A 24,384-nucleotide genomic window follows, 5' to 3' on the forward strand; every position below is an offset into this window, starting at 1 on the left:
ATTGGAGGGAGAGGGCTAGGGCCATTCCCCCCCAGAAATATCTGAGAACTTGCAGGTGCCTTGGTGGAAGAGTGGGGTAACATCTCACAGCAAGAACTGGCAAATCTGGTGCAGTCCATGAGGAGGAGATGCACTGCAGTACTTAATGCAGCTGGTGGCCTCACCACTTTTGATTTTGTCCCCCCTTTTTTCAGGGACACATTATTCAATTTCTGTTAGTCAAATGTCTGTGGAACTTGTTCAGTTTATGTCTCAGTTGTTGAATCTTGTTATGTTCATACAAATATTTAGACATGTTAAGTTTGCTGAAAATAAACGCAGTTGACAGTGAGAAGACGTTTCTTTTTTTGATGAGTTTATAATAATCACATAACATGTCTAAATTCTTAATTATATCATAAACAGTTATGACAAATGGAAATATTCTGAAGCCATTTCTTTTTTTTATGAATTCAAATTCAAAATGTATGTTTTTAAATTGGCAGTGTTTCCTGCATATTGACTAACCTCTCTGTCTCTCTGGAGTTCCTGTGGTTCTGGATCCAAACACTTTACACCCAGATCTCATCCTGTCTGAGGATCTGACAGGAAGTGGTCAGAATCTTCCCTGCAACCCAGAGAGGATGTATAAATATGGGGCGGTCCTTGGCTCTGGAATGTTTGACTCAGGACACCATTGCTGGGAAGTGTTGGACTGTGAGTTTGTGGAGGAGTCGATGCCGTTGCCACCGGAGTTTCCAGAGAGCCTGTAAAAATAAAAGACAACCTACATACGAACCCAATTTTGAGCTATACGTTGTCTGAATGGTAATATTATTTGTAGCAAGGAGGACTCTGAAGAGGATAGGGTGCCATTTGAGACTTACTGTAGATACGTCCACATACGCTGTAGTGCACCACGTAGGGACTAGGGTGCCATTTGAGACTTACAGTAGATACATCCACATACGCTGTAGTGCACTACGTAGGGACTAGGGTGCCATTTGAGACTTACAGTAGATACATCCATATACACTGTAGTGCACTACGTAGGGACTAGGGTGCCATTTGAGACTTACAGTAGATACATCCACATACGCTGTAGTGCACTACGTAGGGAATGGGGTACCACTTGAGACTTACTGTAGATACATCCACATACGCTGTAGTGCACTACGTAGGGACTAGGGTGCCATTTGAGACACAGACTTTTTATTGCAATGAAGTCACGTCCTTGGTTGGTACCTGTGGGTTGAATCCTAATTTAAGCAGTGCACGTGGAAGCCGTACCTCACATGCACACATAGCTGGAGACTCAGACTGACACTCATGCTTGATTTAAGGGAATGTTCAGGTTACAAGCGACCATACCTGGGTTAAAATAGTATTTCCTTTTCTTTCCAATACTTTGACCGGTTGCTTTAGCCTGCCAGAAGTGCCAGATGGGCGGGGTTCTGGACTTTGAGACTTGCCCATGAGTTCAATTGCTGCCAGGCGAGCTCAATCAAGCCCAGATAAACGATTTGAAAGAAAGCAGATACTATTTGAACCCAGATATGTTCGCTCGTAACCCGAAGAAGCATTTAATGAAGCATTAAATCAAGCATGAGTGTCCGTCTGAGTCTCCAGTTATGTGTGCATGTGAGGTTCAGCTTCCATGTTCCCTGCTTAATGTAGGATTTGAACCGTAGATACCAACCACAGACGTGGTAAGGATTGGGGCCCTAGGCTTGGTGTGTCTGATGAGAGAGAGTAGGAGAAATATATATATATATATATAGAGAGAGAGAGAGAGAGAGAGAGAGAGAGAGAGAGAGAGAGAGAGAGAGAGAGAGAGAGAGAGAGAGAGAGAGAGAGGGAGAGGGAGAGGGAGAGGGAGAGGGAGAGGGAGAGGGAGAGGGAGAGGGAGAGAAGAAGGAGGGAGGACCAATAGAATAGACCCAAAAAGGTAAACCCCGCCCATCTGGCACATGTAGGCTAAAGTGAAAGCTCAAAGAACTTGAAAGAGTTCAGATACTAAAGTTAACCTCTATGGTACACATACATCTAGCATTCAGTTCATGGAGTTATCAGACATGCATCTAGCATTCAGTTCATGGAGTTATCAGATGTACATCTAGCATTCAGTTCATGGAGTTATCAGCCATACATCTAGCATTCAGTTCATGGAGTTATCACACATACATCTAGTATTCAGTTCATGGAGTTATCACACATACATCTATTATTCAGTTCATGGAGTTATCAGACGTACATCTAGCATTCAGTTCACGGAGTTATCACACATACATCTAGCATTCAGTTCATGGAGTTATCACACAGGTACTGATATAGACACACACACTCAAACACACATACAAACACACACATACACACCCATACACACACACAAACACATGCATACGCACACACAAAGACAAAATACCAATATCCCCTCCCTCTCGCTCTCGCTCTCTCTACGCTTTCCCTGCCCTCCCCCCCTCGCTCTCTTTCCCTCTTCTCATGCCCTTTCTCTCTCCCTCTTCTCCCTCTCCCTCCCGCTCTCTCTCACAACTGTCTTCCTCTTTCACACTCTCTCTCTCTCTCTATATATATATCTCTCGCTCACTCTCTTTCCCTCCCTCCCTCTCTCTTTCTCTCCTCCCCTTTTCGTTCCTCTCTCTACCTTCTTGCACTCTTGCTCAGAAAAATAATCCATGGCGGCTCTCAGACTAGAACCTCGAGCATTAGGGTCCCTCTCAGGGGGTTCCACCCCGCTCAAGGCCCTTCTCCCTGGGGCAGAGGGCTTCGTCCTTCCCCCTGGAGATCCAGAGCTGTGCCGGGAGCATGGAGAGAAGTTTACCTTGTTCTGTGTGGATGACCTGGAGCCAGTGTGCAGTCAGTGTGGACTGACTGAGACCCACGAGGGGCACAGAGTCTACCCCATAACGGAGGCTGTACCTGACTGTAAGGTAAGAGATGGATTGACGGACAGACGGACAGACAGACAGGCAGGCAGGCACACAGACAGACGGGCAGACAGACAAGCACACAGACAGACAAGCACACAGACAGACAGACAGACAGACAGACAGACAGACAGACAGACATGTCTACAAGCTACCTACACCCCTACATGATGTAACTTCGCATTTAAATATCTGTTCATCGAGTATCTGCCATTTAGCAGATACTTTTATTTGATGTGGCATATCTGTGCAGCTACATAAGATAGTGTGTGTGGTTTGCACTGTATGTTTTGCAATCCACTCTGTTATTGTTACCATGCCACATACATACAGATGTAGCAGCGTAATTTGACCAGTATTGTCGCAGCAAAATAATCCTGCAGCAACAGGATTTGAACGTTCAGTCCATAATGTTGCTTGATCGGTGGTTAGGCTATTAGCTGGCTAATATGAGGCTACATGAAGTGTGATACTGATAATTTAACCGTGTGTTTTGCTGCAGGTTTTCAGTGAATTGATTTAAATCATGAAGCTCATCTGCATTGTATGTGGTGCAGGAAAACTCTCAGCAACAAAAGAGTGATGAAAATTAAGATCCTACACCTGTACGTGTTTGACTCATGAAGTGTTATTTCGGTTCCAGTCTCCATGTGCTTTGACACTTAACTGACGCGTAGAGTAACATGACCTAGTCTATGAGGCCACACACAAACACACACACACACACAATACACACACACACACACACACACACACACAACACACGCCAGTGTGGAGGCCCTTAAAATGGGCCAGTGTGGGGGCCCTTAAAATGGGCCAGTGTGGGGGTCTATTTTGGGACTGTTGGAACAGTCCCAAAATGTTTTGCAGGTCATCAATCAAGTTGGCAAGAACTTTCAAAATGTGTGAAGCAAAACACATCACACTGTGACACTTTCTGTATTTTGAAAGTTCTATATCTTCAGTAGATAGTTTTTTTTGTGCAATTCGATCACTTTACAACTTCATTTTCATTATCTCAAAAAATCAAATTAAATCAAATCTCCTTCCAGCACAATACCAGTGTCTATGTGAAAACAGCACATTTCTACATTTTGCAGAAGAACAAAAATGACGTAAAACATCTCTATTGATGACATCATCAAAAGTTGACACATTTTCCAAACAGTGATTTTCAAACATAATGATATTCCTGGTGACCTGGGGAGCAAGAACATACCCTCCCCCCTCTGACTAGAAACTACTTTCAGGTTTTGAAAATCACTGTTTTTCTTACTTTTAATCCCACCCTGTGATGTCACATAGAAGCATTTTTTTTAAATCACAGATCATAGAGAATATCATTCACGACTGACAGTGATGATGGCATATTTTGAAAGTAGGTAGGTCTAATTTGGTGTTTGAGGGTATACAAATATAAACATTTCTTCAAGTCAATATGTGTAAGAAATTATGACACCATTTATTATTATTTTTTGTGCACCGGCAACTAAAAAAAGCTGCCACTAAACCACTGTTTAAAGATAATACTAAGTAGAACATAATTATAGAGTCTCCAATCTTTGTATTATTTTTTTTAAAGGCCGACAGGTTTTCATTTCTCCCGGTCTCTGGCCCACACTCCAGTACAGTAGGTGGCGGTAATGCATCATTACCCCTTGACTGCCACCCGCAGATAAACCCCGAAGAAGTAGAAGGAGCTCGTCAGTCACCTCCGTAGCTTGCTAGCCAACATAGCCGGAACATTGCAGCTCTTTAGACGGTTTCGTTGAATGGGAAGTTGCTGTGTTTGAAACACACGTCTTTCAGATCTACTAGTTACCCCGTTTAATTTCATATTTACGTTGTTAGTCATCTAGCTGACTGGTTAAGTTAGCACTAGGCTAGTTGTTTATGCTAACTAACTAGCTAACTAACATCACCGACCATGAGCTCACTAAACAACTCCCCCACCGCCAAAAAGCAGGAGGTCTGCTGGACGGAGAAAAAGGGTCTGTGGCTTAATATTGTCGTGAAAGAAGAGGAGGAAGAGGAGGACGTCACAGTGAAAGGAGATACAGACGCGCTCAGAGTGAAAGAGAAGGAGGAGGAGGAAGAGGGGGATGTCGTTTTTAGAGTGAAGCAGCAGGAGGAGGTTACTGTCACATTGGAAAATGAGGAAAAAACTGGAGATCTGATGAACACCGGTAAGTAACTAGTGGGGTGATAATAATGAACTGAAGGAGTCTGTAATGTTCTGTTTAGAGGCGAATTGGCTCTGGCAGCCAAAACAGCCAAAAACTCAGTCTAAACGTGAATCGGTTCTCTATTGAGGGTACAGTTCTAGAATCATAAATCCCTCTACTTTCATATCACATCAAGATAATTAACCAAATGCTAAATTTACACTCACTGTACACCAGAGAAGGCTGGTGGGGGGATCTATAGGAGGACAGGCTCATTGTAATGGCTGGAATGGAATATATGGAACGGTATTAAACATATAGAAACCATGTTCAACTCCGGTTCCATTCCAGCCATTACAATGAGCCCGTCCTCCTATAGCTCCTCCAACCAGCCTCCTCTGCTGTACACTGTTTTAATTGTTATAACCATAGTGAATGATAGAGGCCTCTAGTAGCCAAAATAATGTACTAGCATGGGCAGCTTCATTGAAGGCTTCCATCATTTTAATGTAGTCAACTGGGTGGGACTTCCAACTTCATTGGCTGAGCCCTCCTGGTGACCCAGTTGGAGTCATGTCCAACCGGGTCATCAGGAGGGATCAGCCAATCGTAAAGAAGAAAATGGACTACTTCAAAATGGAGATAGCCTCAATGGCATAAAGCTGTCACTAACACCATAATGTTACAGATACAATGAGGAAATACTCTCTCTCTATAAAGGTGTGTCACTGTAACCTTTTTTCATTTTACTTGCTGATGAAAAATAAGGTCCTCATGCTTCCAAAACGGTACCTCAAGGGATGCGTGTTAATGTTCAGACCGAGCATCTGGCCTCTTAATAACAAAACTCCCCCGTACAGAAGACGCCTTCGTCCAATGACTCTTATCACATGTTATTGGTCACATACACATATTTAGCAGATGTTATTGGTCACATACACATATTTAGCAGATGTTATTGGTCACATACACATATTTAACAGATGTTATTGGTCACGTACACATATTTAGCAGATGTTATTGGTCACGTACACATATTTAGCAGATGTTATTGGTCACGTACACATATTTAGCAGATGTTATTGGTCACATACACATATTTAGCAGATGTTATTGGTCACATACACATATTTAGCAGATGGTATTGGTCACGTACACATATTTAGCAGATGTAATTGGTCACATATTTAGCAGATGTTATTGGTCACATATTTAGCAGATTTAGCAGATGTTATTGGTCACATACACATATTTAGCAGATGTTATTGGTCACATACACATATTTAGCAGATGTTGTTGGTCACATACACATATTTAGCAGATGTTATTGTTCACATACACATATTTAGCAGATGTTATTGGTCACATACACATATTTAGCAGATGTTATTGCGGGTGTAGCGAAATGCTTGTGTTTCTAGCTCCAACAGTGCAGTAATATCTAACTATTCACAACAACAATAAAACACACACATCTAAAAGTAAAAGAATGAAATTCTGTGTAACATAATGGAACTGAGAGTCATGATCAAGTCCTTGACGGTTGATGAAGAAAACAATACATTATTCAAATACTGAGCTAGCCTATAGTCTATGCTCACAAGGGGGAGGAATTATATTTCTCAAAGGTAGTATGTACCGGAGCGCCAAGTCTAGGTCCAAGAGGCTTCTAAACAGCTTCTACCCACAAGCCATACGACTCCTGAACAGCTAATCAAATGGCTACCCAGACTATTTGCATTGCCCAGCCCCCCCACCCCTCTTCTACATGGCTGCTACTCTCTGTTATTATCTATGCATAGTCACTTTAATACCTCTATGTACATATTACCTCAACACCCGTGCCCCCGCACATTGACTCTGTACCGGTACCCCCTGTATATAGCCTCCACATTGACTCTGTACCGGTACCCCCTGTATATGGCCTCCACATTGACTTGGTACCGGTACCCCCTGTATATAGCCTCCACATTGACTCTGTACCGGTACTCCCTGTATATAGCCTCCACATTGACTCTGTACCGGTACCCCTGTATATAGCCTCCACATTGACTCTGTACCGGTACCCCCTGTATATAGCCTCCACATTGACTCTGTACCGGTACCCCTGTATATAGCCTCCACATTGACTCTGTACCGGTACCCCCTGTATATAGCCTCCACATTGACTCTGTACCGGTACCCCCTGTATATAGCCTCCACATTGACTCTGTACCGGTACCCCCTGTATATAGCCTCCACATTGACTCTGTACCGGTACCCCCTGTATATAGTCTCCACATTGACTCTGTACCGGTACACCTGTATATAGTCTCCACTTTGACTCTGTACCGGTACCCCTGTATATAGCCTCCACATTGACTCTGTACCGGTACCCCCTGTATATAGCCTCCACATTGACTCTGTACCGGTACCCCTGTATATAGCCTCCACATTGACTCTGTACCGGTACCCCCTGTATATAGCCTCCACATTGACTCTGTACCGGTACCCCCTGTATATAGCCTCCACATTGACTCTGTACCGGTACCCCTGTATATAGCCTCCACATTGACTCTGTACCGGTACCCCCTGTATATAGCCTCCACATTGACTCTGTACCGGTACCCCCTGTATATAGCCTCCACATTGACTCTGTACCGGTACCCCCTGTATATAGCCTCCACATTGACTCTGTACCGGTACCCCCTGTATATAGCCTCCACATTGACTCTGTACCGGTACCCCCTGTATATAGCCTCCACATTGACTCTGTACCGGTACCCCCTGTATATAGCCTCCACATTGACTCTGTACCGGTACCCCCTGTATATAGCCTCCACATTGACTCTGTACCGGTACCCCCTGTATATAGCCTCCACATGGACTCTGTACCGGTACCCCCTGTATATAGCCTCCACATTGACTCTGTACCGGTACCCCCTGTATATAGCTTCCACATGGACTCTGTACCGGTACCCCCTGTATATAGCCTTCACATTGACTCTGTACCGGTACCCCCTGTATATAGCCTCCACATTGACTCTGTACCGGTACCCCCTGTATATAGCCTCCACATTGACTCTGTACCGGTACCCCCTGTATATAGCCTCCACATTGACTCTGTACCGGTACCCCCTGTATATAGCCTCCACATTGACTCTGTACTGGTACCCCTGTATATCGCCTCCACATTGACTCTGTACCGGTACCCCCTGTATATAGCCTCCACATTGACTCTGTACCGGTACCCCCTGTATATAGCCTCCACATTGACTCTGTACCGGTACCCCCTGTATATAGCCTCCACATTGACTCTGTACCGGTACCCCTGTATATCGCCTCCACATTGACTCTGTACCGGTACCCCCTGTATATAGCCTCCACATTGACTCTGTACCGGTACCCCCTGTACTTAGCCTCCACATTGACTCTGTACCGGTACCCCCTGTATATAGCCTCCACATTGACTCTGTACCGGTACCCCCTGTATATAGCCTCCACATTGACTCTGTACCGGTACCCCCTGTATATAGCCTCCACATTGACTCTGTACTGGTACCCCCTGTATATAGCCTCCACATTGACTCTGTACCGGTACCCCCTGTATATAGCCTCCACATTGACTCTGTACTGGTACCCCCTGTATATAGCCTCCACATTGACTCTGTACTGGTACCCCCTGTATATAGCCTCCACATTGACTCTGTACTGGTACCCCCTGTATATCGCCCCGCTATTGTTATTTACTACTGCACTTTAATTATTTGTTATTCTTATCTCTTAATTTTTATTTGTTGGTATTTTCTTAAACCTGCATTGTTGTTAAGGGCTTGTAAGTCAGCATTTTAATGTAAGGTCTACACCTGTTGTATTCGGTGCCTGTGACAAATAAAATGTTATTTTTCATTTTATTTGCAAAAAAGTTTTGGGTCAAAATTTTGGACACCTCTGTTTTCATTACTTTTCAATACCTCACATTGTGAGAATAACGGCATTGAACCTGTTTCTATAATGTGTTTCTAAAATGTGTTATTGGGAGGAATCTTGGACTATTCCTCCGTACAGAAACCTTCCAGATGTTTGAAATCTTTTTGTCTCTTATAGTCCATAAGAGACAAAAAGATTCAAACCACAGGTTTTCAATAGCTTTCAAGTCATTGAGATGAATTGAAACATTTTAGGTTTTTGTGGCCAATTCTACATGTATTTTCAGATGTTGATATACGCTTGGAGTTATTGTCTTGCTGGAAGATCCACTTGCAGCCAAGTGTCAGCCTCCTGGCCGAGGCAACAAGGTTTCTGGCTTAAATGTCCTGGTAATATGTGATATGATGTCATACCAGGACATGATGCCGTTGACCTTAACAAAGGACCCAGGACCAGTAGAAGCAAAACAGCCCCATAACATCAAATATCCACCACCATATTTTACAGTAGCTATGGGGTTATTTTCTGCTCATGCATTCTAATTTCGACGCCTAACCCACCGCTGGCGTACGTGGCCAAACGGCTCTGTCTTCATGTCATTCAATACATGTAAACGCCTGGAGTTCTTAACCAGCATTGGCACTTGTATTGGAATCGGTGCTTTGGTCAGATGACATCAAAATAGAGCTCTTTGGCCACGCCCACCAGTGGTATTGAGAACAGAGGTGTCCATTTCAGGAATTGAAAACCGAGATGTCCATAATTTTAACCCCTTCCTTTTGGAGAATGTGTCATTATTTGTTAAACAAAATCTCTTTCTCTGAGCAATTGTAATTAGTATAAAATAATATAATTTCCCAAATTTCTCTCAGTATTTTAATGATTTATTGTAGACAGTCATTATTGTTCATCTCTGTCAGCGGTGTACACGCTTTAACAGCGGCACAAACTCTGCAGTTTGCCCACGAGAGCAAAATTCATATTTTTTAAAACATGATTTACTTCATTTGTTTTTAAAATCTCAATGGTGTTAATAGTTTTTTAGTTATCAGGTAAGACGGTCTGTCCTACTTCTGAGGTTGAGAGACGAAAGCTTCTGTAAGCATAGTTTCTAGCCAACCACACTGGTTGTCCATTCTAAACAGAAATTGTTTCTATGCTGGCAGTCTAATTTTCTTTTCCCTTGCTAGCTCGCCAACTAAAGCTAACACAGTCGCATCAAGTTCACCTTTGTTTATTTGTTATATACACATGATGAACGACGGGGTAAACAGTGCCATTAATTTTTTATTTAACCTTTAACTAGGCAAGTCAGTTAAGAACAAATTCTTATTTACAATGACGGCCTACACCGGCAATAAGATGCTTCGTTACAAGTTTATCTCTGGACAGTGCAACAACAGTACACAATTAAATGAGAGAGAAACAGGATTCTGCAAGAATAAATATAATAGAAGATAGTCAACTAATTACAACTGATATTTCCAACCTGTGCTGGGGAATTGTGCAGTAGACCGTGTTAGTTGTGGGACATTGATCAGTATAATGAAGGAAAATACCATTCACTTATGCATGTTGATCGATGTACGGACCAATTATGTTCATGTCTTATCATAATCTTTAGCAAATCAATACATTTTTAATTAGTTCAATACATTTAGTTGATTTCCTACTATGATAAATACATTTTCTAATATTGCTGAATTCTGTTTTAATGTCTGGAATCTGTGATTCCGTTCTGCACATCGGATATTTTATTGGGTCTTACAGATGGCAAGGTTTATACAATTCCCCTCTGTTACAAACCAAATGTTAGGCAAGAAGCATGGGGTAAAAATGAGATTAGTTTATGAATTGCCAGGCTGGGCTATGGGACAGTGGATGCATAGGGATAATTCAAATGGAACTATTAAAGCGATGCATCAGGATTTTATCAACGAGGCCCTTTATCTACTTCCCTAGAGGCAGATGAACTGGTGAATACCATTTTTATGTCTCTGTGTCAAGTATGAAGGAAGTTACAGTTAGTTTCTGCTAGCATGCTAGCAGATACTATAGACTACCAGTGATTATGCTAACGATAGTTAGCAATTGCGCTACGGCTAGTTAGAAACTTACGTCAAACTGCACGCATAGACATACAAATGGTATCCATGAGTTCATCTGACTCTGGGGAAGTAGATATTGTGAAAATTCTGAAATATCCCTTTAACAGGCATTACCTGTGGATTATTGTGGATGACTAACAGCTGTCAACCAATCAGCATCCAGGATCCAAATGTACCGTTTGGGATCTAGTCTGGATTAAACCTCATAGGAAGAAGGTTTAATCATGTGGAGGTTTCATTTCTGTTGAACTAAATACTCTGTTTGTCTTTGGCAGGAGAGAGGCCAGACTTTCCCTCTGACAGCGGGAAGAGTCCCTCAGGGGAACCAGACCCAGAGACACCCAAACCAGTGAGACCACACCACTGCTCCCACTGTGGAAAGACTTTTACCTGGTTATCAAAGCTGAAAGAGCACGAGAGAACACACACTGGAGAAAAGCCTTACCAATGTGCCATTTGTGGAAAAACTTTTACCCAGTTAGGGGGCTTTCAATATCATGAGCGGACACACAGAGAAAAAAATACCTACCACTGCTCTCAGAATGGAAAGACATTTACCCAGTTAGGGAACCTGAAAAATAATGAAAGAATACTCACACAGGGAGAGAAGGCAAACCACTGCTCCCAGTGCGGAAAGAGTTTTAAATGGTTATCAAAGCTGAAAGAGCACGAGAGGACCCACACAGGAGAAAAGCCTTTTCATTGCTCCCATTGTGACAAGAAATTTAACCAGTCATCGCATCTGAAAGAGCATGAGAGAACACACACAGGAGAGAAGCCTTTCCGGTGTTCCCAGTGTGGAAAGGGTTTTACCTGGTTATGGAACCTGAAAACACACGAGAGGACACACACAGGAGAAAAGCCGTACCAATGCTCCCTGTGTGGAAAGACTTTTACCCAGTTAGGGGGCTTTAAATATCACGAGAGAACACACACAGAAAAAAAGACCTATCACTGCTCTCATTGTGAAAAGACATTTACCCGTTTAGGGAACCTAAAAAAGCATGAGACAATACACACACAGGAGGAGAAGGCTCCCAGTGCGGACATACTTCTAGTCAGTTAGGGAACCTGAAAAAGAAATAACACATACAGGATAGAAGCCAGGGGCGAATTCGCCATCCGAGACATGAACATAGCTGTGCAGCAACGCTCCCCATCCAACCTGACAGAGCTTGAGAGGATCTGCAGAGAAAAATGGGAGCAACTTCCCAAATACAGGTGTGCCAAGCTTGTATCATCATACCCAAGAAGACTCAAGGTTGTAATCGCTGCCAAAGGTGCTTCAACAAAGTACTGAGTAAAGGGTCTGAATACTTATGTAAATGTAATATTTCAGGTTTTTTTTATTTTAATAAATGAGTAAACATTTCTAAAAACCTGTTTCTGCTTTGTCTTTATGGGGTATTGTGATGTCATTATGGGGTATGTGTATAGATTGATGAGGGGATTTAAAATAAAAATAAAAAATCATTTTTAGAATAAGGCTGGAATGTAACAAAATGTGGAAAAAGTCAAGGGGTCTGAATACTTTCCGAACTCACTGTATCTAGGATATATAAGCAAGCTCAGAAGTCAAAAAAAGTTGGGGACAAATATTTAACCCCTTTAGTTGTTGGCACAAAACTCCCATACATGATTTAAATCGGTTACCTTCAGACGAGTCCCATGACAGCCTCCACTGATCTCCAGTGGTGTTTTTCCATATTGTATTAGTTTTAAACATGAGCTGGTTAGAAAAGAGAAGGACCGTGTCTCGCCAGTCACTGGTACAGAAATGGTTGAGAAACGCTGTACTGTACTGCCCGGTCAAGTGACTGTGCGAAATCGTTGAGGGAGGCGCCCCATGGTCAAATGGAACAGTCATCTGTCCTGCTGTCATTTTGTCAACAATCCAGCATGGGTCAATGGCTGTATAAAGAATGGACAAAACCATCGATCACGTGACTCCATTCATTCCTATAGGAAGAGTCAATGGCGCATGACACGCTCAGTTTGAGCTACTCCAGGAAGTGACGTTGCAGGCTAGCTCAGTGCTGCCCCCTCTGAGGAACTGAAGTTGAAGGCCGACCGGGGTACTGCAGGCTGCCAGTTAGATTTTAAAATAGTCGGTTAAAGGACATACATCTGGTGTATTAGAAGCAATTATTGGTACTATGATTGTATTCGATTTTTTTTTGTGGGGGGGGTGGGTGTTTGCCATTTCCCCATTCCTATAATGAGGGATCCTGTTTTCTGCTAACAACGTCTGCAGTACCGCGATCGGCCTTGACTTTCCGTGGCTTCAATGAGAGGGAATCGTTCTCCCCTGAGTATGCTGCGTCCTTAAGAAACATACTAACATCTCTTTTCCACAAAATGTATGTTGACATTTTTTAAACTATTTTGCATTGGGGAGGTAGATAAAGTTTTTATCATAGTCAATCACCTTTGTATTTTTTTTACATTTGATTTATTTGGATTGGGGACAAACACATTGACACATTGAACAACAATCGTCTGATGCACTGAAGTATTACTAGCAAATGTTCAACACCAGACCCAATGGGCTTTTATGGAAACAAACATAAAGAATGAAAAATAAAGTTTACATCTATTGTATTGTGATACGCTGGTTGTCATTCTTCCTACTGCCCACCAGGGGGAGCTGAACTCTTCACTGGGGAAGCTGCTAGGGAAGAGCAGGAGGTTTGAGAAGGTTACACGGATCTTTGAACACGCCTCCCAACACAACCAGGTACGACTTGCATTGTCGGTCTGTCAATGAATCAATCACAATTAAACAATCAATGTATTTATAAAGCCCCTTTTACATGAGTTGTCACAAATCAGCTGTCACAAAGTTATCAGATCTGTGCACCCTCTCTCCCTGCCTCCCCACTCCGTTCCTCCCTCCCCCAGAGCCATGCCCAGCAGACAGAGAGACAGATAAAGGAGGAGTTTGAGAAGCTGCACCAGTTCCTGAGAGAGGAGGAGGAGGCCAGGCTAGCCAGGCTGAGGGAGGAAGAGGAGGAGAGGAATAGAGTGATGAAGGAGAAGAGAGAGAGATTGGGGAAAGAGATGGAGCTGCTGGCTAAAACCATCCGAGAGATCGAGGAAGAGATGAAGGAAGACAGAGATGACATCGCCTTTCTGCAGGTGTGTGTGTGTGTGTGCGCGTGTGTGTGCGTGCATGCGTGCGTGTGATGGCATACTGTGCATTGGCATAAATGTGGTAAGACATTGCTTTGTCTTCCAGAATTACCAGGAGACAGTAAAGAGGTATGCAGACTCTCCTCTCTCTCTCTCTCTCTCTCTCTCTCTCTCTCTCTCTCTCTCTCTCTCTCTCTCTCTCTCTCTCTCTCTCTCTCTCTCTCTCTCTCTCTCTCTCTCTGTTTATCTCTCTCTATCTCTCTCTCTCTCTCTCTCTCTGTTTCTCTCTCTCTCTCTCTCTCTGTTTCTCTCTCTCTCTCTCTCTCTCTCTCTCTCTCTCTCTCTCTCTCGCTCTCTGTTTATCTCTCTCTCTCTCTCTCTCTCTCTCTCTCTGTGCTTCTCTTTTTGTTTTATTTTTTGGCACAAATCACACACAGACACACACAGAGCCCTGTAACAGAATACAGTTTGTGTGTGTGTGTGTGTGTGTAGGACGTGGCAGAGTCATGAGGAGCCAGAGGAGGTGTGTGGTCCTCTGATAGACGTGTCCAAACACCTGACTAACCTCCTCTACATCGTCTGGAACAACATGCTGCACATAGCCCCTTACAGTGAGTCTGGGGGGAGGGACGGAGTGGTGTGTGTCCTATCTCTCACTTTCCCTCCCCCGGTCCCCCTCTTCCCCCAACCCCTCCCTTCCAGCTCCGGTAACCCTGGACCCGACCACGTCCTGCCCATCTCTGGTCCTCTCCCCTGGGCTAACCTCTGTCCAGCTGGGAAAGGAGAGGATCCAGATCCAGCCCGCTAACCCGGAGAGATTTGACCCGATCGACTGCACTCTGGGCTGGGAAGGATTCAGCGCCGGCACCCACTGCTGGACCGTAGAGGTGGGGCACTCACTGACTGAGGATGGGTTATGAATGGCACACTGTTCACTATACACTCACTGACTGAGGATGGGTTACAAATGGCACACTGTTCACTACACACTCACTGACTGAGGATGGGTTATGAATGGCACACTGTTCACTACACACTCACTGACTGAGGATGGGTTATGAATGGCACACTGTTCACTACACACTCACTGACTGAGGATGGGTTATGAATGGCACACTGTTCACTATACACTCACTGACTGAGGATGGGTTACAAATGGCACACTGTTCACTACACACTCACTGACTGAGGATGGGTTATGAATGGCACACTGTTCACTACACACTCACTGACTGAGGATGGGTTATGAATGGCACACTGTTCACTACACACTCACTGACTGAGGATGGGTTATGAATGGCACACTGTTCACTACACACTCACTGACTGAGGATGGGTTACAAATGGCACACTGTTCACTATACACACTCACTGACTGAGGATGGGTTACGAATGGCACACTGTTCACTATTTGGTGCTTTTGACCAGGGCCCATAAACACACTCTGATGGAGGTTCTTGTTGCTTTTGACCAGGGCCCATAAACACACTCTGATATAGGTTCTTGGTGCTTTTGACCAGGGCCCATAAACACACTGATGGAGGTTCTTGGTGCTTTTGACCAGGGCCCATAAACACACACTGATATAGGTTCTTGGTGCTTTGGACCAGGGCCCATACACACACACTGACGGAGGTTCTTGGTGCTTTTAACCAGGGCCCATAAACACACACTGATGGGGGTTCTTGGTGCTTTTGACCAGGGCCCATACACACACACTGACGGAGGTTCTTGGTGCTTTTGACCAGGGCCCATACACACACACTGGCGGAGGTTCTTGTTGCTTTTGACCAGGGCCCATACACACACACTGACGGAGGTTCTTGTTGCTTTTGACCAGGGCCCATACACACACACTGACGGAGGTTCTTGTTGCTTTTGACCAGGGCCCATACACACACACTGATGGAGGTTCTTGGTGCTTTTGACCAGGGCCCATACACACACACTGACGGAGGTTCTTGGTGCTTTTGACCAGGGCCCATAAACACACACTGATGGAGGTTCTTGGTGCTTTTGACCAGGGCCCATACACACACACTGACGGAGGTTCTTGGTGCTTTTGACCAGGGCCCATACACACACACTGGCGGAGGTTCTTGTTGCTTTTGACCAGGGCCCATACACACACACTGACGGAGGTTCTTGTTGCTTTTGACCAGGGCCCATACACACACACTGATGGAGGTTCTTGGTGCTTTTGACCAGGGCCCATAAACACACACACTGATGGAGGTTCTTGTTGCTTTTGACCAGGGCCCATACACACACACTGATGGAGGTTCTTGGTGCTTTTGACCAGGGCCCATAAACACACACTGATATAGGTTCTTGGTGCTTTTGACCAGGGCCCATATACACACACTGATGGAGGTTCTTGGTGCTTTTGACCAGGGCCCATAAACACACACTGATATAGGTTCTTGGTGCTTTTGACCAGGGCCCATAAACACACACTGATGGAGGTTCTTGTTGCTTTTGACCAGGGCCCATAAACACACACACTGATGGAGGTTCTTGGTGCTTTTGACCAGGGCCCATAAACACACACTGATATAGGTTCTTGGTGCTTTTGACCAGGGCCCATAAACACACACTGATATAGGTTCTTGGTGCTTTTGACCAGGGCCCATAAACACACACTGATATAGGTTCTTGGTGCTTTTGACCAGGGCCCATAAACACACACTGATGGAGGTTCTTGGTGCTTTTGACCAGGGCCCATAAACACACACTCTGATGGAGGTTCTTTATTGGAGGAATATTATATATATATCTGTCTTTCAGGAATGTTACTTTTGTCGGTACAATTCAAAATATAATTTTAACTATACATGAGTATAATAATAACACATTTATCCTGCTACAAGGTTGGAGAGAGCAGCAACTGGACAGTTGGTGTGGCCAGCCAATCGGTGCGTAGGAGGGAGGAGTTTGAGGCATGTCCGGAGGAGGGGCTATGGACCCTCAGCCTACGGAATGGGACGTACCGTGCCATGACCACACCCTGTACCACCCTCCCTCTGGACTGGTCCCGCCCCTTTCACAGGATCAAGGTGGGGCAATAGTTAGCTAAGAGGGTGTACTTGAGAGAGGGGGAGGCACACCCACAAGTAGTAGAATAGAATGAAATAGATTTAGTGAATTAACTGTTGACCCTGTGTGTCTAACTTAGTCTTCTGTTTCTGTAGTTTTACCCTGTAAGACAGAGCGCCAACAACAGATTTCCTTTATTCTTCATTGATCATTTGTTACAGATAATCCATCTTCTCCTCTCGCCTGAAGGGCTACAAGAAAAAATAACCAATTTCCGTTTAGTGCCTAATGGACAATGACGTTTTATGTTATTTCTTTAGGTGTTTCTGGATTGGGAGAACGGTCAGGTGGAATTCTGGGACGCGATGAGGGACAAACTCCTGTTCGCCTTCACGCACCGCTTCACAGAGACGCTGTATCCGTACTTTCAGAGCAGCTGTTCTAAGTGCTGGCTAGTGGTGTTACCCCAGAGAGTGTGTGTGGAGATAGAGCTAGATCCTATCCCTGGGGATGACGATGGAGACCAGATCCCACACGACGGATCATCCAATGAGGGAGAGGATACCAAGACTAGATCCACTGATGACAGCGAGCTGACAGAAACCGGATCCCCTGTCGAAGCCCAGATCCCAATGACAGGATCTCCCAAGATCTCAACCACTGACCAGAACCAAGAGACAAGCTGCCCTGACAAAACGTCAAACACCGGATCCGCTCAAAGGATGGGCCGGATCCCAAAGACTAAATCCACCGGAAAGGGAAAGATCCCACAGACTGGATCCACTGTTCAGAAGCAGATCAAAAACACCAGATCCAATGGAAGCTACCACATCACGAAGGATAGGCCGCTAGTCCAGGTCAGGAGGACAGAATCCACTGAGTGATCCACTGAGAGATCCACTGAGAGATCCACAAGCAACAACACAGAGATCAAGTTGCCCTGCAGCCCAGCCCAGATCATCCAACACACAAGAGATCACCCAACACAGACTAGATCCCGTACCTCCACAGACTAGATCTTCTACCTCCACAGACTAGATCCCCTACCTCCACAGACAAGATCTCCTATCTCCACAGACTAGATTCCCTACCTCCACAGACTAGATTCCCTACCTCCACAGACTAGATTCCCTACCTCCACAGACTAGATTCCCTACCTCCACAGACTAGATCCCATACCTCCACAGACTAGATCCCCTACCTCCACAGACTAGATCCCCTACCTCCACAGACTAGATATCCTACCTCCACAGACTAGATCCCCTACCTCCATAGACTAGATCTTCTACCTCCACAGACTAGATCTCCTACCTCCACAGACTAGATCTCCTACCTCCACAGACTAGATCCCCTACCTCCATAGACTAGATCCCCTACCTCCATAGACTAGATCTCCCCTCCCCACAAACTAGATCCCCTACCTCCATAGAGTAGATATCCTACCTCCACAGACTGGATCCCCTACCTCCACAGACTAGATCTCCTAGATCTGCTGTCATTGACTAGATCCCCTACCTCCACAGACTAGATCCCCTACCTCCACAGACTAGATCCCCCTATCTCCACAGACTAGATCCCCTACCTCCACAGACTAGATCTCTTACCTCCACAGACTAGATCTCTTACCTCCACAGACTAGATCCCCTACCTCCACAGACTAGATCCCCTACCTCCACAGACTAGATCCCCTACCTCCACAGACTAGATCTCCTACCTCCACAGACTAGATCCCCTACCTCCACAGACTAGATCCCCCTACCTCCACAGACTAGATCTCCTAGATCTGCTGTCATTGACTATATCACCTAACACACACTATTTGATATCTCTTACAGGCATTTTTGTGTGATGTTGTAATACACAGTGTATTATAGTGGAGGTAATGTAGTAATATACAGTGTATTATAGTGGAGGTAATGTTGTAAAACACAGTGTATTATAGTGGAGGTAATGTAGTAATACACAGTGTATTATAGTGGAGGTAATGTTGTAATACACAGTGTATTATAGTGGAGGTAATGTTGTAATACACAGTGTATTGTAGTGGAGGTAATGTTGTAACACAGTGTATTATAGTGGAGGTAATGTTGTAATACACGGTGTATTATAGTGGAGGTAATGTAGTAATACACAGTGTATTATAGTGGAGGTAATGTTGTAACACACGGTGTATTATAGTGGAGGTAATGTTGTAATACACAGTGTATTATAGTGGAGGTAATGTTGTAATACACAGTGTATTATAGTGGAGGTAATGTTGTAATACACAGTGTATTATAGTGGAGGTAATGTTGTAATACACAGTGTATTATAGTGGAGGTATTGTTGTAATACAAGGTGTATTATAGTGGAGGTAATGTTGTAATACACAGTGTATTATAGTGGAGGTAATGTTGTAATACAAGGTGTATTATAGTGGAGGTAATGTTGTACCGGTAATACACAGTGTATTATAGTGGAGGTAATGTTGTAATACACAGTGTATTATAGTGGAGGTATTGTTGTAATACAAGGTGTATTATAGTGGAGGTAATGTTGTAATACACAGTGTATTATAGTGGAGGTAATGTTGTACCGGTAATACACAGTGTATTATAGTGGAGGTAATGTTGTAATACACAGTGTATTATAGTGGAGGTAATGTTGTAATACACAGTGTATTATAGTGGAGGTAATGTTGTAATACACAGTGTATTATAGTGGAGGTAATGTTGTAATACACAGTGTATTATAGTGGAGGTATGTTGTAATACACAGTGTATTATAGTGGAGGTAATGTTGTAATACACAGTGTATTATAGTGGAGGTAATGTTGTACCGGTAATACACAGTGTATTATAGTGGAGGTAATGTTGTAACACAGTGTATTATAGTGGAGGTAATGTTGTAAAACACAGTGTATTATAGTGGAGGTAATGTTGTAATACACAGTGTATTATAGTGGAGGTAATGTTGTAATATACAGTGTATTATAGTGGAGGTAATGTTGTAATACACAGTGTATTATAGTGGAGGTAATGTTGTAATACACAGTGTATTATAGTGGAGGTAATGTTGTAATACACAGTGTATTATAGTGGAGGTAATGTTGTAAAACACAGTGTATTATAGTGGAGGTAATGTTGTACCGGTAATACACAGTGTATTATAGTGGAGGTAATGTTATAATACACAGTGTATTATAGTGGAGGTAATGTAGTAATACACAGTGTATTATAGTGGAGGTAATGTTGTACCGGTAATACACAGTGTATTATAGTGGAGGTAATGTTGTAATACACAGTGTATTATAGTGGAGGTAATGTTGTAATACACAGTGTATTATAGTGGAGGTAATGTTGTAATACACAGTGTATTATAGTGGAGGTAATGTTGTAATACACAGTGTATTATAGTGGAGGTAATGTTGTAAAACACAGTGTATTATAGTGGAGGTAATGTTGTAATACACAGTGTATTATAGTGGAGGTAATGTTGTAATACACAGTGTATTATAGTGGAGGTAATGTTGTAAAACACAGTGTATTATAGTGGAGGTAATGTTGTAATACACAGTGTATTATAGTGGAGGTAATGTTGTAATACACCGTGTATTATAGTGGAGGTAATGTTGTAATACACGGTGTATTATAGTGGAGGTAATGTTGTAACACACTGTATTATAGTGGAGGTAATGTAGTAATACACAGTGTATTATAGTGGAGGTAATGTTGTAATACACAGTGTATTATAGTGGAGGTATTGTTGTAACACACAGTGTATTATAGTGGAGGTAATGTAGTAATACACAGTGTATTATAGTGGAGGTAATGTTGTACCGGTAATACACAGTGTATTATAGTGGAGGTAATGTTGTAATACACAGTGTATTATAGTGGAGGTAATGTTGTAATACACAGTGTATTATAGTGGAGGTATTGTTGTAACACACAGTGTATTATAGTGGAGGTTTTGTTGTAACACACAGTGTATTATAGTGGAGGTAATGTTGTACCGGTAATACACAGTGTATTATAGTGGAGGTAATGTAGTAATACACAGTGTATTATAGTGGAGGTAATGTTGTAATACACAGTGTATTATAGTGGAGGTAATGAAGCATCTGTTCTCCCAATGTAATGTGTTTTGAATAAAGAACAAATAAAGAATGATACTGTTTAAGTGATAAAAAATGTTTTTGAACTAGGCGAGTCAGTTAAGAACAAATTATTATTTACAATGACGGCCTACTGGGGAACAAACAACTGCCTTGTTCAAGGGCAGAACAACAGATTTTGACTTTGGCGATTTGATCCAGCAACTTTTCGGTTACAGGCCCAACGCTCTAACCACTAGGCTACCTGCCACACATACAAACACTATGACATATTCACACCAAAATGAATACATCCCATTAAATGGTCACTTTTTTTACACAAACATTTACTCACATCAAATTCATAATTCTCCCCCCAACCTGAAGACAATAGATAACCAACTACTAGACGCTACAGTGAAGTGCAGTGTAGTGTCTCACAAGCACAGCTAACACAGAATATAATGTTTGTCCCAAATTATACCCTATTCCCTATGGGCTAAGTTCAGAAGTAGTGCACTACTGTATGTAGGGAATAGGGCTCTGGTCTAAAGTAGTGCACTACTGTATGCAGGGAATAGGGCTCTGGTCTAAAGTAGTGCACTACTGTGTGTAGGGAATAGGGCTCTGGTCTAAAGTAGTGCACTACTGTATGTAGGGAATAGGGCTCTGGTCTAAAGTAGTGCACTACTGTGTGTAGGGAATAGGGCTCTGGTCTAAAGTAGTGCACTACTGTATGTAGGGAATAGGGCTCTGGTCTAAAGTAGTGCACTACTGTGTGTAGGGAATAGGGCGCTGGTCTAAAGTAGTGCACTACTGTATGTAGGGAATAGGGCTCTGGTCTAAAGTAGTGCACTACTGTATGTAGGGAATAGGGCTCTGGTCTAAAGTAGTGCACTACTGTATGTAGGGAATAGGGCTCTGGTCTAAAGTAGTGCACTACTGTATGTAGGGAATAGGGCTCTGGTCTAAAGTAGTGGACTACTGTGTGTAGGGAATAGGGCTCTGGTCTAAAGTAGTGCACTACTGTATGTAGGGAATAGGGCTCTGGTCTAAAGTAGTGCACTACTGTGTGTAGGGAATCGGGCTCTGGTCTAAAGTAGTGCACTACTGTATGTAGGGAATAGGGCTCTGGTCTAAAGTAGTGCACTACTGTGTGTAGGGAATAGGGCTCTGGTCTAAAGTAGTGCACTACTGTGTGTAGGGCATAGGGCTCTGGTCTAAAGTAGTGCACTACTGTGTGTAGGGAATAGGGCTCTGGTCTAAAGTACTGCACTACTGTATGTAGGGAATAGGGCTCTGGTCTAAAGTAGTGCGCTACTGTGTGTAAGGAATAGGGCTCTGGTCTAAAGTAGTGCACTACTGTATATAGGGAATAGGGCTCTGGTCTAAAGTAGTGCACTACTGTGTGTAGGGAATAGGGCTCTGGTCTAAAGTACTGCACTACTGTATGTAGGGCATAGGGCTCTGGCCAAAATAGTGCACTACTGTGTGTAGGGAATAGGGCTCTGGTCTAAAGTACTGCACTACTGTATGTAGGGAATAGGGCTCTGGTCTAAAGTAGTGCGCTACTGTGTGTAAGGAATAGGGCTCTGGTCTAAAGTAGTGCACTACTGTATATAGGGAATAGGGCTCTGGTCTAAAGTAGTGCACTACTGTATATAGGGAATAGGGCTCTGGTCTAGTGCACTAACTGTCTATGAATGACTGACTGTCTATACACTAACTGTCTATACACTGACTGTCTATACACTAACTGTCTATACACTAACTGTCTATACACTAACTGTCTATACACTGACTGTCTATACACTAACTGTCTATACACTGACTGTCTATACACTAACTGTCTATGAATGACTGTCTATACACTGACTGTCTATACACTAACTGTCTATACACTAACTGTCTATACACTAACTGTCTATGAATGACTGTCTATACACTGACTGTCCATACACTGACTGTCTATACACTAACTGTCTATACACTAACTGTCTATACACTAACTGTCTATGAATGACTGTCTATACACTAACTGTCTATACACTGACTGTCTATACACTAACTGTCTATACACTGACTGTCTATACACTAACTGTTTATGACACATTTCCAGTAGACAGATTAGCCTACAACTAATCACACATTAAACATCATAGAGGATTAAAAACCACCATCATATCCAATAACTATCCATATGGTACACAGGTCACCCAGACAGACTATTATCCCATAGATTATAACAATATCAACCCCCACAGTAGCTCTGAATCAGGGACGTACAACGCTCTTTTTTTGGGGGGGGGGAACTTACGCTTTGATCACCTCATTGTGTTTTGGTACACCAGAAGTACATTCACTTCCTATGGAATGCTGCGTTTGCCTTGCAGCATTGCGTTGCAGAGGCAGTGGCAGTGTGTTCGGTGTGGTGCATACGTTGGATTTATCGAATGTATGCGTCAGAACAGTATGTGTAGACGGTTTGACAGAAATGGTAGCAGAAGGTGAATGTTAAACTTTGGTTTCATACATATCCAGATGATGCTGTGTAACATTTAGGGTAAACACTCTCGGTGGGGTTAAGGCTTGTCAGGGTCTCAACTTACTGTTGTGAAAACACTCTCGGTGTGGTTAAGGCTTGTCAGGGTCTCAACTTACTGTTGTGAAAACACTCTCGGTGTGGTTAAGGCTTGTCAGGGTCTCAACTTACTGTTGTGAAAACACTCTCGGTGTGGTTAAGGCTTGTCAGGGTCTCAACTTACTGTTGTGAATTAGAATAGTGGAATACTACACAAGGTGACATTTCTTAATGTGGCTGTGCATCAGCAGTGTTTATCCTGTTACAGTATTAGCTCATGGCATGTAGGCTAACATTTTTTTAGATTGCTAAATTAGTTTTGCGGCCAGCTATCTAAACTTGTTATACTGGTTGAATTAACTGCTGGGCTCCAATTGATTTTGTTAGTCTCACTCAGATATAATATTATAAACTGCAAACATTTCTCTTCACACCAAAATGTGTAGAATTT

General features: G+C 43.3%; 1 protein-coding gene across 1 annotated transcript; it reads left to right on the plus strand.

The window, feature by feature from the left end:
* Window positions 1–1,907: 1,907 nt before the first annotated feature.
* Window positions 1,908–21,428, plus strand: LOC129839380 (E3 ubiquitin-protein ligase TRIM35-like). Its single transcript, XM_055906786.1, has 8 exons — window positions 1,908–2,930; window positions 13,751–13,846; window positions 14,011–14,247; window positions 14,348–14,370; window positions 14,734–14,852; window positions 14,944–15,128; window positions 17,112–17,297; window positions 17,598–21,428. The coding sequence occupies exons 1-8, from the start codon at window positions 2,676–2,678 to the stop codon at window positions 18,159–18,161; spliced, it is 1,665 nt and encodes a 554-aa protein (XP_055762761.1). The 5' UTR covers window positions 1,908–2,675; the 3' UTR covers window positions 18,162–21,428.
* Window positions 21,429–24,384: the final 2,956 nt, after the last annotated feature.

The sequence above is a fragment of the Salvelinus fontinalis genome, chromosome 40 (assembly GCF_029448725.1).
Source record: "Salvelinus fontinalis isolate EN_2023a chromosome 40, ASM2944872v1, whole genome shotgun sequence".
Taxonomy (NCBI): Eukaryota; Metazoa; Chordata; class Actinopteri; order Salmoniformes; family Salmonidae; genus Salvelinus; species Salvelinus fontinalis.